This window comes from Muntiacus reevesi, chromosome 13 (assembly GCF_963930625.1).
Source record: "Muntiacus reevesi chromosome 13, mMunRee1.1, whole genome shotgun sequence".
Lineage (NCBI taxonomy): Eukaryota > Metazoa > Chordata > Mammalia > Artiodactyla > Cervidae > Muntiacus > Muntiacus reevesi.
This window is the reverse complement of record NC_089261.1, coordinates 30,993,269-31,010,253: the sequence shown is the minus strand read 5'-3', so window position 1 is coordinate 31,010,253 and position 16,985 is coordinate 30,993,269. Positions and strand designations below refer to the sequence as shown.

General features: G+C 36.6%; 1 protein-coding gene across 3 annotated transcripts in view; it reads right to left on the bottom strand.

Annotated features, from left to right (window-relative positions):
- The window catches only part of GRIA2 (glutamate ionotropic receptor AMPA type subunit 2), a 177,731-nt gene that overhangs the window by 51,326 nt on the left and 109,420 nt on the right, over positions 1 to 16,985 (bottom strand). For all 3 annotated transcript variants that reach the window (XM_065904090.1, XM_065904088.1, XM_065904089.1), the window contains exons 5-6: positions 15,020 to 15,073; positions 10,204 to 10,365 (exon numbers count right to left, since the gene is read on the bottom strand). In XM_065904090.1, coding sequence (XP_065760162.1) covers positions 10,204 to 10,365; positions 15,020 to 15,073 — 216 coding nt within the window. The remainder of the gene's footprint in view (positions 1 to 10,203; positions 10,366 to 15,019; positions 15,074 to 16,985) is intronic.

The following is a 16,985-nucleotide window of genomic DNA, read 5'->3' as shown; positions in this document are numbered from 1 at the left end:
TTCTTTTTTTCTTTTATTACTATCTTGTTAATGGCAACCCACTCCAGTACTCTTGCCTAGAAAACCCCATGGACAGAGGAGCCTTGTAGGCTACAGTCCATGGGGTCGCAAAGAGTTGGACACGACTGAGCGACTTTACTTACTTACTTATCTTGTTACAAAATTAGCTTGTCTTTACACTGTTTTGAAAACCACCATCCTGATCTAGAAGTCTCTGATCCGATAAGTTCAAAAAGTAATTTTCATGTTGGCAAATTAAAGGCCCTGAGAAATCCTGCAGTAACAATTCTAATTACTTTGATTGGTCAGCATTGCCCAAACTAGTAACCATTTAAAATTTTCCTTAACATCAATTACTTTCTATGAAAATAGTGTTTGTGTAACATACTTTGGGCTGTCAAAAGTTTTATAGCCTAATAAATTTTATGCAGCCATTTTAAAAATAGCATCAATTATTTAGTTAAAATTATTATAAACTAAAAGATACCACCCTAGAGATTCACATAATATAATTACTCTCAGTTTCTTTATTACAAAATTATCAACATAGTCAAAAATGATGAGCTCTAGGAAAACTAATTAAGCTTATAAGAAAGTTTACAAAGTCTCTCTTTTCTTTAAGTTTCTTGGCAATGGCCTGAAATCAACTAAAGTCATATAAAAGAAAAAAAAAATGAAATACATTATAAACTTAAAATTATTCACTTCTCTTAATTTCAAATTCAACTGAAGTCTACCCTCTGGGAAAGAGCTGTCTGTGATAAGGTCATCTCTACTTTCCTCTAAAGCCTTTTAAATACATATCCTTTGTAGCTTCACTGAAAAAGATCACAGAATCTTCATTAAGACCCAACATCACTGGAACAATGGGAACGCTCACTCATTGTCAGTGGAAATGCAAAACAGTACAGCTACTTTGGGAGACAGATCATTTCTTACAAAACTAAACATATGTGATCGATCCACCACACTCCTTGGTGTTTACCCAAAGGAGTTGAGACATGAAGCCCACTCAAAAAATACCACACATGTTAAATCGCAGCTTTATTTATGATTGCCAAAACTTGGAAGCAACCAAGACAGTCTTCAATAAATGAAAAATAATGTGAGGTACATGAAGACAAAAGAATATTATCAGAGTTAAAAAGAAGTCAGCTACCACGCCACCAAAAGACACAGAGGAATTTTAAATGTAAATAACTAAGTGTAAGAAGCCAATCAAAAAAGGGTACACACTATATAATTCCAACTGTATGACATTCCGGAAAAGGTGTAACTATGGAGATAGTAAAACGATCAGTCAGTGGTGGCCAGGTGTTGGTGGTGGGAGGAGGGATAAATAAATGGAATGCAAAGGGTTTTTAGAGACACAGAAAAGCTCTGTATGAAACAATAACAATGAAAGCATGCTATTATCTATTTATCCAAACCTGTAGAATGCACAAGGCCAAGAGTGAATGGGCTTTTCTTTTGTTTGATTATTTTTATATTGGATTTTAATTTTATTCACTTCCACATAACAGCATATATAAAACGTGGCACAAAAAAAAAGCATTTATGAAACTTGCTCACTCCTTTGAGATTGGCACAGATTACATACTTTAGAAAAAAGAAAAATCCAACAATGGAAGAATTTTCATCTCTAAGGGTAGATTTTATTTCGAGATAGCCAAAAGTCATTTTGAGACTAAGTCTAGTGAAATGTGGTAGGGAACAGCCTGAATAAAACAAACAAACAAACAAAACTAAAAAAAAGGGTGAATGGTAACAGAAACTATGGCGTTGGGTAATTACAAAGCATGTGTTAACATAGGCTCTTCAATTCCAACATATGTATCACTCTGGTAAGGGAAATTGATATTGGAAGAGGCTGTGAGTTATAGGAACAGGGGACATATAGGAAATCTCTGTACTTTCTGCTCAATTTTGCTGTAAACCTAAACCTGCTCTAAATATAATGTCTTAATTGCTGTTTAGTTGCTCAGTCATGATTGACTCTTTGCTACCCCATGGACTGCAGCACGCCAGGCTTCCCTATCCTTCCCCATCTCCCAGAGTTTGCTCAAACTCATGTCACTGAGTCAATGATGTCATCCAATCATCTCATCCTCTGTCGTCCTCTTCTCCTATGCCTTCAGTCTTTCCCAGCATCAGGATCTTTTCCAAGGAGTCAGCTCTTTGCATCAGGTGGCCAGAGTATCAGAGCTTCAGCTTCGGCATCAGTCCTTTAGTATTCAGGACTGATTTCCTTTAGGATTGACTGGCTTGATCTCTTTGCAGTCCAAGGGACTCTCAAGAGTCCTCTCCAACACCACAGTTCAAAAGCATCAATTCTTCAGCACTTAGGCTTCTTTATGGTCCAACTCTTACATCCATACATGACTACTGGAAAAACCATAGCTTTGACTAGACGAACCTTCGTCAGTATAATGTCTAACGTCTCTGCTTTTTAATACTTTGTCTAGGTTTGTCATAGCTTTTCTTCCAAGGAGCAAGCATCTTTTAATTTCATGACTTCAGTCATAACTGCAGTGATTTTGTCCAAGAAAAAAAGTTTTCACTGTTTCCATTGTTTCCACATTTGCCATGAAATGATGAGACCGGATGACATGACCTTAGTTCTTTGTTGAGTTTTAAGCCAGGTGTTTTTTTTTTAACTCTCCTCTTTTACTATCATCAAGAGGCTCTTTAGTTTCTCTTTGCTTTCTGCCATAAGGGTGGTATCACCTGCATATCTGGGGTTATTGCTGTTTCTCCCAGCAATCTTGATTCTAGCTTGTGTTTCATCCAGCCCAGCATTTCACATGATGTACTCTGCATACAAGTTAAATAATCAGAGTGACAATATACAGCCTTGACACACTCTTTTCCCAATTTTGAACCAGTGCATTGTTCCAAGTCTGGTTCTAAATATTGCTTCTTGACCTGCATACAGGTTTCTCAAGAAGCAGGTAAAGTGGTCTGGTATTCCCATCTCTTTAAGAGTTTTCCAGTCTGTCTGATCCACAGTCAAAGGTTTTTTTTTTTTAATTTATCCTTAAGTCTTAATTAGAAAACTAATAAAAACTCAACATCTTTATAAGCACACAAGCTGTATCACATTTCCAAGAGTGAAAAAGACAGCTCCATTGGCAAGAAACCAAAATGACCATCTTTTCTATTATTATTTTCTTTGAATAATAAAAATAAGTTTTTAATCCACTAGGAAGAAAGACTCTTGAAAGTAAAAAGAATATATTGAAAACAACATACTCAAATCAACACACTGTCTGGTTTTGATTCACCCATCGGCAGGTAAAGACTTTCCTTAGAGGCCGATATTTTACTTTGTTCATTGCATAAATTTTTCCCCCTGACTTCCCCTACTTCTTAGGAATCTTCTAACAGGTGAAATTTCCTTATTTTTGTAGTCTGAACAATAAAAACAATATTTTCCAGGGTTATTTAAGAATTGATTTCAGTAGAGGTGACCAGCTACAAGTTACTACAATCTTTAATAGAAGAAGGAGCTATTTGAGGGTCATAAATTTGGCAAAAATTACAAATATTAGCACATGGGTTTTAGTGCCTAGATTTACACATCACATAATCATTGTATTAAATTTGGGAGAAATCTCAGCAATCGTGGACATTTATTCCCTTTGCCGATGAAAAAATATGGACATGAGATGAACCCAAATATCATGCATTATAATTCAAACAGTGATAATGTATTTTTATTTTTCTTGGTATAATATGTATCTCCATAGTTTAATATATCATTTCCATTACTTTTTATAAAATATGTGATTTTATCAATATCATATTCTTGGGTTTATTTCAGTTATATAAACACTTTTTAAACCTAAACCACAAAACATAAGAGATAAATCTTGTCAAGCAACTTTTTTGTTGCATGTCAAAAATACTTTAATATTCATTGTAGGTAATGACAACATGCCAGCATGGGTTTGGGCAGTTAATACATTCAAGGAGCAGAATCATTTCCGTGAATCCACCATAGCATATTTAATGCATGATGCTAATTACTGAACTCAAAGTGATTATACTATTTTCCAACAGGCCTCATAATTAAGAAAGTTTGAATTCTTGTCTTTTTCTGAGTAAAATGGGATTCTTGGAGGAAAGCCATTATTTAAGGTGACATACAATGTCAGTCCTATACTATGGTTGAATTCTTGAACACCTGCAGGTCCCAACAGACACAATTCGAACTAGATTCAAACTGTCCACATGACAAGGTACAATGGATGGTTATATATTGCAAGTCGTTGAAGACCCTGAAAACACCAAAAATCTATCTCAAAACAGAAATGTATGCAAATTAGTTTTAAGATAGTGTCAAATCATCTGGATCATCTGTCTCTTTGTCAACATTTTTTTTTTGAGAAAGGTAAAATGCTCACTGCGACTGTCCCATTTAAACCCAGGTGCCATGATAGTTCAGATCTGATTACTATAGAATTTTATACTTCATCCAGCAAAATAACACTACTTTTCTGCTACAGCTGAGTAAAAGAACACATAGATACTCAGGACAAAAATTTAAACCCCATCTTATAGCAGTTATAATTACCTATTTTTTCCTTTACCCCTGTCTTGATATAGTCACATATTGAATTATTTTTCACTTCATTCCTCTTCATTTCTACAAATCTCTATTATGTGCCTACTCTGTGCAAATCCTGGCATGAGCTGTGGGGCTAATAAGATAGAAGGATGCAGAGTGTCTTTCTGAATCTTGTTTTCAATCCACAAATATCTCTCAGCTGAATTTATATTCATATATTACAAATGTAGGGTTATGATTTTTGCAATTATTATTTCTAATGAAATGGAGAGAACTGCAAGTGTAACAAATCCATTTATTTCCCATGACAAGATCTGTTGTCACCAGGGCAGCCCATAATCTATGTGTATCAAACCTACAGCCATCGCTCTCCTCTAGGGCATTCTGGCTGCTCTCATGCATGTCAAGTTGCTGCAGTTGTGTCCAACTCTCTGTGACCTTATTAAACCATAGGCCATCAGGCTGGTCAGTGGAGATTCTCCAGGCAAGAATATTGGAGTGGGTTGCCATGCCCTCCTGCAGAAGATCTTCCTGACCCAGCTATCAAACTTGAGTCTTTTATATCTTCTGCATTAGGCAGATGGGTTCTTTACCACTAGCACCACCTGGGAAGCCCTCAGAATAAGATAAATAATTCCTTAGAAGTCAACAAGGTTGTCTATAAAGTATTCTTTCTCAGAATTCCCTCCAAAGTCCTCTGTTCAACCTCCAGCCTTACAGAAATATTTATATTTTCCTTGCACTGAGGACTTTGTGGGAAGTCATGTTCCCTTCCTTCTTCTAATACTTATCTCTCCCTCAGGTTTTAAATTCCTTATGATTCCCTCAAAAAAGGAAGCCTTTCTTGCTTACAGATCTGGGAATAGGAGCCTCTTAAGGGCACTTTCCTTTGTCTGTTCATTCAGAGAGCCTTTTGCTAAAGAGCTGCTCTGTGCCAGGCCTACTTCTAGGAGCTAGGAACAAACAAAATCAGGGAACATACAAATACCAACCAAAACCCCTGCCTCCACGGCACTTTCAAGCTGAAGGAGCCAGACATTTAACACAGTAATGAATAAATTCATTATGAATACAGTACAGCAGGAGGTATTAAACAGAAAAAAAAAACTGGAGCAGGGAAACGGCATGGGACACACTCTGATGGGTGGGGAGATTGCAATTTTAAACAGAGAGCCTGTTGCTAGCTTCCTGGAGGAGATGGCATCCAAATAAAGACCACAGAAGGCAGGAGGCTTAGCTTTGCAGATGTGAAGGGGAGAAGAGTCCAGAAGAAGGAAGGTTCAGTGCTGGGGGCGGGGGAGGTCTCTTGTGCTTAAGAATGGGTAGAAAGGCCACCATAGGTGAAGCAGAGGGAGCAAGGGAACAGCCCAGGAGAGGAAGGCAGGGTATGTCCAGCCACATGAGCCAAAGGGATGCATCTACCTTTTACTCCAATGGCATCGATGGCCACCGAGTGGTCTAGAGAGGAACAGTGGTGAAAAAGGAGGAAAGGGGCAGATACAACATTTGAAAGAAAAACATAGCCCCAGGATATGACATGATTAGAACTAACTAGATCCAAGATGGTAGATAAGTCAACTTCCACTAGACCTTGAGCCTCAGTATACATTCACTGTAACACATCAAGAAGCTAAGTGACATACCCTCAGGGGCTATGACAGTTCCAAGGCTGACCATCAAAGACCAAAAAGTGGGTGGTGGCCCAATTCCTGGAAATCCCCACCCCTTCTCCCAAAATATCCAGAATACTTCTCCCACTCATTAGCCAATGAAATTAACTGCCCCTATAAAAACTGACAACCCCATACCCTGGGATCATCCTCACCTTTTGAGATGGCCCACACTCTGTCTGTGGAGTGTGTTTCTCGCTAAATAAATGCACTTCTTACCTGTCATTTTGTCTCTCACTCTCTCACTGAAATCTTTCTGAGCTGAGACATCAAGAACATGAGCTTCATTAAGTCCTGAGACCAGGTGAGATCTCAGTTAAAAGACCAAGGGTTCAAGTCCCAATCTGAGTTACACAGTGTCAGCAGCATAATACAATTTAAATTTTAAAAAGACCACAAGCCTGGAAGACAGATGGACAAATGTAGAGCAAGGGAATCCAGTCTGGGAAACCACTGCAATATCCCCAGCAGCAAGGCCATGGTGGCTGGATGTACGGGGTGCAGAAGAAGAAATAGGATGTGCTGACAGATTGGTTGTGGGCTACAGGGCAAGTAAGGAGCCAGTCCTTGGTTGAAAGGATAACTGTGAAAACAGGGCTGCTACCAACTGACAGTGGAAGACTGTTACAGGAATAATTTTTCAGTGGCTGACGAGGCAGCAGGGGTGGAAATCAGAAGTTTTAGAAGTGTGTTGATTTCCACACATTAGTAAGATATTTTCCTCCGAAGTTACAAGGTCATTGCTGGTTTCTAGCCTGAAGACAACTGATTTCATGAAGACTAGAAGTTTGTCTTCTGAGACCTGTAACAGTGCCCACTTGCAAAGTAAAAACTCAGTAAATGTGTATTGAATTGATGAATGATCATTGAACATTAGCAAATTAGTGAAAGAGAATCAGATTTAAAATCTCAGTGCCACAACTCTAGAGTTACTGTTTTGTACAGGATATAAGAATGAAGAAATTTAACGTTTATAATATATTTGGTGTTTACTAAAATATGTGAGGTATTGACAATTTAAGATTTTACTTGTATTGACTGAATAAGATTGATTTTACTTAGGAAACTATAGTAGCTGCATTAACTTTCAAGGAACACTGAAACTTTAAAATAATCATTAATAGTCCCACACCTCAATATAAATTATGTAACTTCCAATGCCTAACTGCAGAGAGAATTTGATGCAGTGAACTGTAGTTTTATAAGTTTTCATGCCTATAGCATAACTTTTTATGCTATATTATAAGCAATATAATAAAACATGATTTAAATGATCAGGCAAAGCATCTGGTACAGTCAATGATCCAAAAGAAAATGTGCAAAGAAAGAACCACATTAGCAATTAACTTTCACTCCCTTTCCTTGAACAGATCATATATGCCACCTGTTTATATTAGGTAATGGTATATTGTTCCCTATCTAGATTTTGTTCCTTTCTTCTGCCCATGAGAAAAATCACAAGAGAAACAATCATGAAAGTCCCGTCTTGGAGTTACTCTTTTACAGCTGTTGACAACTGAAGAGCCTGATCTCTTGGCACTATACCCCTCCCAAATTCCGTGGAATGCTCATGCTATTTCATCAATCTGAATCTTCTTCCCAAGCACCCTCCTCCACTTTTTTTCTTGCTCAACCATGCTCTGCTCAGGCCTTCCACCTCGGGAAAGCCTTTTTACTGTCCTACCTACCATACTTTCCTAATCAAGTGTAGGAGCTGCCATATTTTACATGCATTGCTCTGTATTATATAATATTTGCTTATTGACATGTTTGTATCCACCATTGACTGTGGATTAGCAATGGCAAGGGTCATTTTTTAAAAATACCTTCAGTTCCCAGCTCTCTAGTACATGAGCAATACATGCCCATGTTATGATGAATTTCTGGCCAAAGGCACGTCCTCCACATGGATTTTCAGTACCTTTTATCAAGATTCAAAGGCTATATAAGAGATATGTCTTATTGGCACCTATGTTTCCAAAGCTATGCTAAATGTTGATTAGTCTTTGTAAATGTTGTTTTAGTTTTGAGCCTAGATTCAAACAGTGACTCAGAGCCTACTTGTTTTTGTTGTTTTTGGGGATGAAGTAGAAAAGAACAGTTTTACTGCTTTGTGAGGCAAAGGGGGACACAGCAAGCTCGTGCCTTGAAAACCTGTGTGTCCCAATCTGGGAGAAATTGGTGAGGAGTTTTATAGCAATGGTTCAAGGGTGGGGTTTCTGATAAGGATCAGGGTATATGCAGCACCTTCATTCCTTTCATCTGGATTCCTGGCCTCCCCTGAGTTCCAAAGGGCAGGTTCAAACAGTTGCTAATCACAAAAGGAGGGAATGTACAGACAAGGGGCAGCCACGAGACAAAAGGGCAGCCTTGGGGCAGGGTCCTGGTCCCCCCTCAAGGGATACACATTACTTTATCTTTAAGCTTTTCTGTGCAACTAAAACCACCAATAAATGGAATAGCCTATGCTTTTATATTTATGAGCCTGTGCTCTCTGGAGTGCCCCACATGGAAGGGCCATCACAAACTCTCTGAAACTTGGTAAAAGAAGCCAACATGGAGCCAGTATGGAAGGAAATGCTACAGCAAGAAAGGTCACCAACAAAGTGAAATCTGGTGCTACATCTCGGCAATCTTGGCTACAGCTTTGGCAGAATATTTGTTCTGCCAAATATTGTTGGCAGAACACATTGCCAGCAATCTCTCATCCCCCAAATCTGCTTGAACTTTGATGTATGGCACATGAACTTTAATAATGATATGACTTCCATGAGAAAAAAAAAATCTTCTTCTTTGCTTTCATCCTCTCACACCCCGCAGCTGTGGGAGGCTACAGGGTGACTAACAGAGTGTTCAGAGGAACATGTCAGCTCCATCTGAAGGTGAGTGCCACATGCAAGCTCCATCAGAGAGCTAGACTGGCACCATATCTGGGTGCAGGGAAGCCTGCAACCCCACCGGATGGGATCCGCAGTCAGATCCCGGCTGAGAGCAGGTGGAGACAGACGCTGAGAGGTGTCCCCTCTATTGCACCAAGACATGCCCACAAGACCATAGCCCTGTTATACATGCATATATGCTGAATCTCAGTCAAGGTCACCAAACAAGAAGCCACCTACTTTGGAGAAAAAAATTAGTTCTGGGCTATTCTTTAACATCCCATGGGACACTTTAATTCTGTGTCAAATTCTCACAAAATTAAAAGGATCTATTTACACACTCCAAAGTAGAAAACTTCAGAGCTTCTAATTTTTATCTAGCACCAGACTCACAGCCAGATACAAATTTAAAGGCAAATGTTTATATCTGTTTTTTTCCATTTGTGCAGAGAACAAAAGCATCAACTAAAATTCTCCAGGACGTATCAACATAGCTGTGAAGGCATCTGTAATAACACTGTTCCTGACTGGTTCTTGCACAATGTGCTTTATAACACACAGATAAACACACTACACATCTGACAGTGTTCTGCAACTTTTAATTGTCATATAACTCTAGTTTCATAAAGCAAGTGAACATGATCTCAGCCCACTCACTCTTTCATGCACTCTCCCCCAGGTTTTACTCTTATTTCTGCTCTGAATAAGGTGACCAACAGAAGAAAAATAAAAACCTTCCTATCAACAGCAGAAATATTCATATTTGGAAGTAAATATAGGCCTGTATGTGTACACACAACAAAATACATTGAATAAACAAGTAAAGACTTAAATGTGCCCAAAGCCACAGAGCATTCAAAGATTCTTTGATTGCATGAGGCATTATATTTATTTCGTTAATTATTCAAACAAATTTTTTCTTCTTCATAAGATATCCCAGAGAACAGGCTAATCACCAGAAGTTAGTTAGAGACAGAGACAGAGATGGAGGCGGAGGTGGAGATGGAAGTGGAGGGGGAGGCAGGGATGGAAGTGGGAAAGGAGATGGAGATGGAGGTGGAGGTAGACCCTGATAGGCATGTACCTTAATCGTAGTCGTGTGTGCTCCAGGGTATTCTTTTTCTTCTAGTGTTGACCATCTTTCTATAAACTTAGATACCAGAGAATCATCATAGTCCACTATCTGAAATCCAGAGACATTTGCTCCTCCAAACTGAATTTTTAATAGGTCTCCATCAGTAAATCCCTGGGCAAAAAACACATTTATGTCATATTTTCTATTAAGAACCAAGTAGAACTTTGACATTTACCAAATAACTCTATACACTGTGGTTTCGCAAATTTCAAAGAACACCTAAGAAATATAAAAAGCCTATAGTAAATGTTTCATGCATTTTATCAGCCAATATTCTTCTTCAGCACTTAGCATCACCTTGGTTTTAGTGGTCTTTAATCAATGATTGTCTACTGGTCCTACTTACGTAAAAGTTCTCCAGATTATTCAAATGGAGTCTTATTTATCCTTATCTAAGGAGAATAATGGAGTTTTATTTATTATACCCACAACAGAGCACCACCAGATATTCAAACATTAAGCCAGTTCTTCAAGAGCTACAACACTGTGAGATGGTTATTTCTATTTAAATTATTCATTCTCTAAGACAGTATAAAACCTTTTAAAAAAAAAGGAAAGGCTCCAAATGCTTTGTCATTATTTGAGAACAATTAAACTTGAAACTTAGTTTTTATAAAATGTATTTAATTTAAAAAAATTCACTTCTACTGTACTATTAGAATGAATTCAGTCATCACTAAAACTATCATATGGTGTTTCCACTGACTTCAAATACTGTGCTGATTTAAACTGTACCTCAGTTTGGGAGCACATTCTCTGAATGATAAAATCACAATTTTAAAAAGTCACAATTGCAAATATTTTCACCTTATACACTATTCCACATAATTGTGCAAAAAAAGTGAAAATATTTTGACCCTAAAATGTAAGAGTGTCTTTTCTTTGTTGCTGATATTAAAAATAAAGTTTAATATTATTTGTTTGGAGGATAATTATCTATATTTTGTTAGTGAATTATGTGTTTGTTTTCTCTTTTTATCAAAATAATTCAAATAAAGCGAAAATGTATATAACAAAAATCACAGATTTTCTGTTCTGCCCCACACATGCCAATAGTTAAGCTCTTCAAAACAATCAATTTCAGTAATTTTTGTTTTTCATGTATTTGCCTCCATATTTCTGCATGAAACATTTTTGCTCTTTTTTTCCTAACTTAATCATGTTAAGTTTTCTTATGAGTTTATACTTGTGCTAGATGAGTGTTTAAGTCTCATAACCAAACCATCTATCTCTTGTCCCATTTTCATGTTCACTGTTTTCATACTTAAAATCCTGTTATTTAGAGTAAAGCCAAACAACGTGCTAGGATTTCATTTTCCTTCTTAAATAATATTTCCTTCTAATGTTAATGATATTTGCATTTTTTTCATTACTAGAACTTTCTCTATACTTACCCCTAATTTTTTCCAGTTGCTCCACAAAAAAATTTCATGCTTACATAAGTAAAGTTTTTTTCAAATAATATATTCAAACATTGCAAGTAATCTATTTTTTATGTGTCCTGGAGCCTTCCTCCTTAATGCTGCAACCTAATTGGTTCCTCTTTCAATTTGCTCTGCCATCGTTCCCCTGAAATGCCCCTCCCCACTTTTCTGAGCACATTCTCTGCATCACTTTTCTCTCCTGTTTTACCCCTTCCTTCTGCTAGAGTCCTCAGAAGTCTTCTGAGACGCATGGAGGTACATTTCTGGAGACACTGAATGCCTGTGTTCAGACACCTTTATTTTGCTCTGACAATTGACCAGTAGTTTGTCTGGTCAAAACTTAAAATTTCAATTTTAAATTGAAATCCTCATAATCTGAAGGCATTGTTCCAGAGACTTTTGTTTTTTATTAAAAATTACAATGTCATTACTTCTAATAATTTTTTGCATGTGACCTGTTTCATACTCCTCCCTGGCCCCCACCTGTCAAAACCTTTAAGATCTTTTATTTATATCTGAAATTTTATGATGATATTTTGTTTAAAATATGAAACCTTTTATCTTTCATTATTGTGTGTACTCAATAGGCAGTTGTGTGTCATTCAATACCAGGAATTTTTTGGAACATTTCTTTGATAATTTCCTTCCCCTTTTTTCCACTATTTGTGTTTCTACAAAGTTTATTATTAAGATATAACTCTTAGATTAAACAACTGAGTTCCTCAGTTTTCTCCACACACACTATTTTATATTGTATTGTCATTTGGCTACATAATTTGAAAGATTTTCTCAACTTTACCTTCCAAGTTATGCAATTTTACATGTGATTTTAGAAAAAAAAGTTAATTTCCCAGAGCTTCCCAGAGCTCTTTCTTGTTCCTTTTTTTAGCATCCTTTTCTTTTCTTTATAGATAACATTTTCTCCTTTTTCTCTGCACATATTCTTAAAATTTGAAGATTGTTCTGATTCCTGACTGCCCTATTTCTCTTTATTTGTTTATTTATACTGTGTCCTTCATGGCAAAGATTTTTCTCAAATGCCTAATAATGCTTGGCAGTTTAAGAGGAAGATGCTGAAATGATTCTTGGAATTTGTATGTGCCCAAGTGGGGCTGGTTGATGAGTAAGCCTCATTGTAAACAGAGTCAGGTGGGTAGATGGCAAGGCTTTTAATCTGTATGTGAAGGGCTGAAGAAAGGAAAATTGCATTCCCTATGACCACTTTTTTATCACTTTATCCCTTTTAATGACATATCAGGAACTGAACAACAGCCTGTTGGGGAGGTTGATCAAGCTTTCAGCAATTCCTAAAGAAATGAGCCAATAATATCTGAGGATTTTTCTATCTATTACAACCACTTTTTCTTACACTCATTAGCCACTGGGCAGAGAAAGCGTGCACAGTCCAATCAAGAGTTTAGAAGATGAAAGCCCTTCAACTTTGGATGGCATTCTTCAATTTTAAATGTCAGGGAAAATTTCAAGTGCCCTAGAAATTCTCAGAAATTGCAGCGCTCTACAGATTCTTTGAATTTACTGATTCACCAGAAGTTCCATATGATGAGGGTACAAAGTATTTAGAAAAGGAAAAACACCACTTGAATTCAGATAAAATATTAGGTAGACTTTTCCCTAGCAGCATGACAGCAACAAGAAGTTGCTTTTATTTTAGACTCTTTTAACTTTGGTCATTCAAACCCATATTTCCTTTTTCATATCAACTCTCAAATTGATGGACGTCCTTCTGTCATTATTTCTCCATGTTCTGATATAATTTCTCCATCTGGACATTTTTAAAGATCACAGCTTTCAGTGTGACTCTAAGCTGTTCATCAAATGGCACAATTCACATGGGGAGTGACTGTCCAGACTGTTCCCTGCACAGAATGGTTCTGGAAAGACTGATAACAGAGCTGCATTTATTTTAACTCTTTTGCTTCTCTAGTCAGGAGTCATTTAAGGTCTATAAGCCAACTGGTAAGTAAGTTCTAAGGAATTTTTAGAGCAGCTATTTCATTGCCAAACAGAAATTTTACATTGAACAACCAGCTTTTCCCAATAGCATGTATGTCTGGGATTTAATATTCTTTATCAATGCTGAAAACAATATTTATCACTTGTAAAGTTGTGGGCTTTTTCCATCTCTCCAGGACTACTAGAAGTAATGTCTTGTGATATAACAATCTAATATTCCAGAAGCCATGACACAGATCTTCATTCGTATGAATAGGAAACCTCAGAGTCCTGTAATGCTGTGGAGAATACATCCTCATTCTCTTCTTTTGTCCCTCTTCTAATCATGTTTTTCCTCAGGTTGAGGAGAGGCAGCCCTCAATTACACAGAGTCACATTTAATAAAGATTGTAAACCTTTGGAACAATAAAAACTGGAGCTCATTTTATTGCTGACTTAAAAATTGTTTTGAAAAGTGGAAACATCTAGTGATAATTCTAAATTGACTTTGATTATACTGAAGAAAGGGAGATGCAATTAACCACTGGGATGTTTCAATATAGGGGCTTCTCAGGTGATTCAGTGGTAAAGAATCCGCCTGCCAACACAGGAGATGCGGGTTTGATCCTCGGGTGGGAAGATCCCCTGGAGGAGGAAATGGAAACCCACTCCTGTATTCTTGCCTGAGAAATCCCATGGACAGAGGAGCCTGGTGAATTATAGTCCATAGGGTCGCAAAGAGACACAACTGAGCAATACACACATGTGTTTCAGTATAATCTTAATTTTAGGGGCATCTCAAAGACAAAGTGATCAACTGTAGCAATTCAGTTTTCATTGTGTTGCTTATACAACAAGTAGGAAATCATTAATAAATAATATATAACATATCTATATTCTAGGTATTTTCCAGGTTTTCTTTGCACTAAGACTAGTCTCACAAATGTGTACTTACTCTCTCTATATATATATATACATATATACATATATATGTATGTATACATATATACATATATATATATATGAAATGGGTAAAGGGTAACATTTATAAATTATAGTGACGGAAACAAGGGGAAATTTGGACAATAAAATTTTATCTTTTTGAAAATTTTCCCTCAGTTAAAATATGCCTTGTAACACAAAGTCTAAGCTTATCAAATATTGTTCTATCATTTCTCATATCATTTATAATAATAGGAAAGTGATTAGAAAATATAAAGTGGAAAGTAAATCTAAAACATAAAAAATTCAGAAAAACATCACCACTTCTAACTGACCAATGTAATCAAAATGTATTTTTAAAAATACCATTGATAAATCCTGGCCATTGATTGCTTTTAATTTATAGGCATCTCTATTAAAATAATAACTATCATTAATTCACCTACCAGATTTGCAATGATGTAATGGTACCCTTTAACATGTTTTCCAATGGTAATAACCTGACAAAGATAAAAAACAAATGTAAGTAATGCAAATGTAAAATTACTTATGACTTGATTCAGAAAATTTTTAAAAATTATTTACCATGTTTCTTGATCATCTACAAAGAGTCATATTTGATAAAACATGATTATCAAATTCAGAGACTATTTCTCTCAGAAAAAAAGTAGCCATATATTTCAGTGCTTTATAAATTTTACCATTCAAGAAGCCAACAACTAAAAAAAAAGTAATTGCCTTGGTTTTGTTAATAGTGCAAATCCATAAAAAGTCATAATTTTATTCCTACAACAGCTACCTTTTTTTTCTTCAAAGAAACATAGACAGCTGAAACCAACATCTGAGATTTTATAGTCACAATCTACTTTCAAAGACAGACACATATGTATTTTATAATAGTACATGAATTTTAAAAGAATATTGAGAAGTATATAACAGAATTCTAACAGAGGTCTGTAACAGAGGTCTAATCTTAAGAATCTTGAAATAATTGTAGCCTAGTTACAATGAACATTGTTATTTCCAGTTTGAAGCAGCAAAATATCAAGGAAGTTAATTTTTCTCCACAAATCCAAGTCAAAAATCAATGATGAGATAAACACCAAATGGAACAAACAATTGTTGGTAATGCTCACAACAATCTTGGACATTACTGAATCAACTGGATCCCTCACTGATCTAAATCACTTATAAGGAAAAGTGAGTGAAGTAGTCATGCTGTAGAGTGGTACTTAGATACTCAACTGTAATTTCTATTTTTAAGGAAATAGTCACACCTATGGAAAGCATTACATGCTAATAAAAATTGGAAAGCATTAGCTCAGTCTCTTATTAAACTATTTTGGGGGCTTCTCTTTGCTTTTAGCAAAATGATCAAAATCCTTCATATATAGCAAAATCCAGGTCCACCTTTTCCCTCTCTAACTAGAGTTAGAGTCATCTTTCAGTTTGCACAAAAGGCTTCTTTCCATCACCTCAGGGCTTTCATAGATCCCATTTACTCTGCTTGGAAAGCTCCCCCACCACCATATTTTTTGTCTCTTGAGGCACAGTGAATCCCAGCCTAAATTGCTACTTCCTAGAAGATTCCCTTCCTGAATTCACTTTCTCATCCCAGTCAAAGTCAGGTGCTCAAAGAGCAAGTGAAAGTCGCTCAGTCTTGTCTGAGTCTTTGCGACCCCGTGGACTTTACAGTCCATGGGATTCTCCAGGCCAGAATACTGGAGTGGGTAGCCTTTCCCTTCTCCAGGGGGCCTTCCCGACCCAGGGATCGAACCCTGTCAAAAAGCAAGTGGAAGGCCAAGCCCTAGGATCCCACCATGTGTCAGCACTCCCCCACAAGGCAGACTTTGCTTCTAAGTGGTCGTTATTTGGAAGGGAGTTCGGGCTTATATTATTTTCCAATTTACTTTTATGTTACACAACTAAATTGCCTTTTACCAGAAAAAGAACACTCTGTATTAAAGGTAGGATTTTGAAGAAAAGATATCCTCCTAAATGAAATGCATTTTAATTAACATAAGCTGAATTCAGATGGTCATGTTTCATATTTCCTACTGGCATCTATTGACTGTGTTTACTGGTCATCCTACTGTATCAATCGTGCATGTCTTCCTTCTGGGAATTAAAAAAAAATCACAGTATAAATGGTGCTACCAGAAGTAGAAGTCCTTGACTTGTGTGTTCATTAACAGAAAGGAGAAATATGAAAATGGTCTACTTCTGTCTAAGAGTTAGTATCAGCCAAAAAATCATATCTCTATTTTATGGAGTCATTAGTATTATACTAACAACATTAAGTTTGTTAATTTCTAAATGCTTTTGATGTCTGAGTCCTTTTCCCACCTAACCACAACTAGAAATATGTGTTTCTAAGATTTTATTAAGTGATAAAGTACTCAAGACTAACAC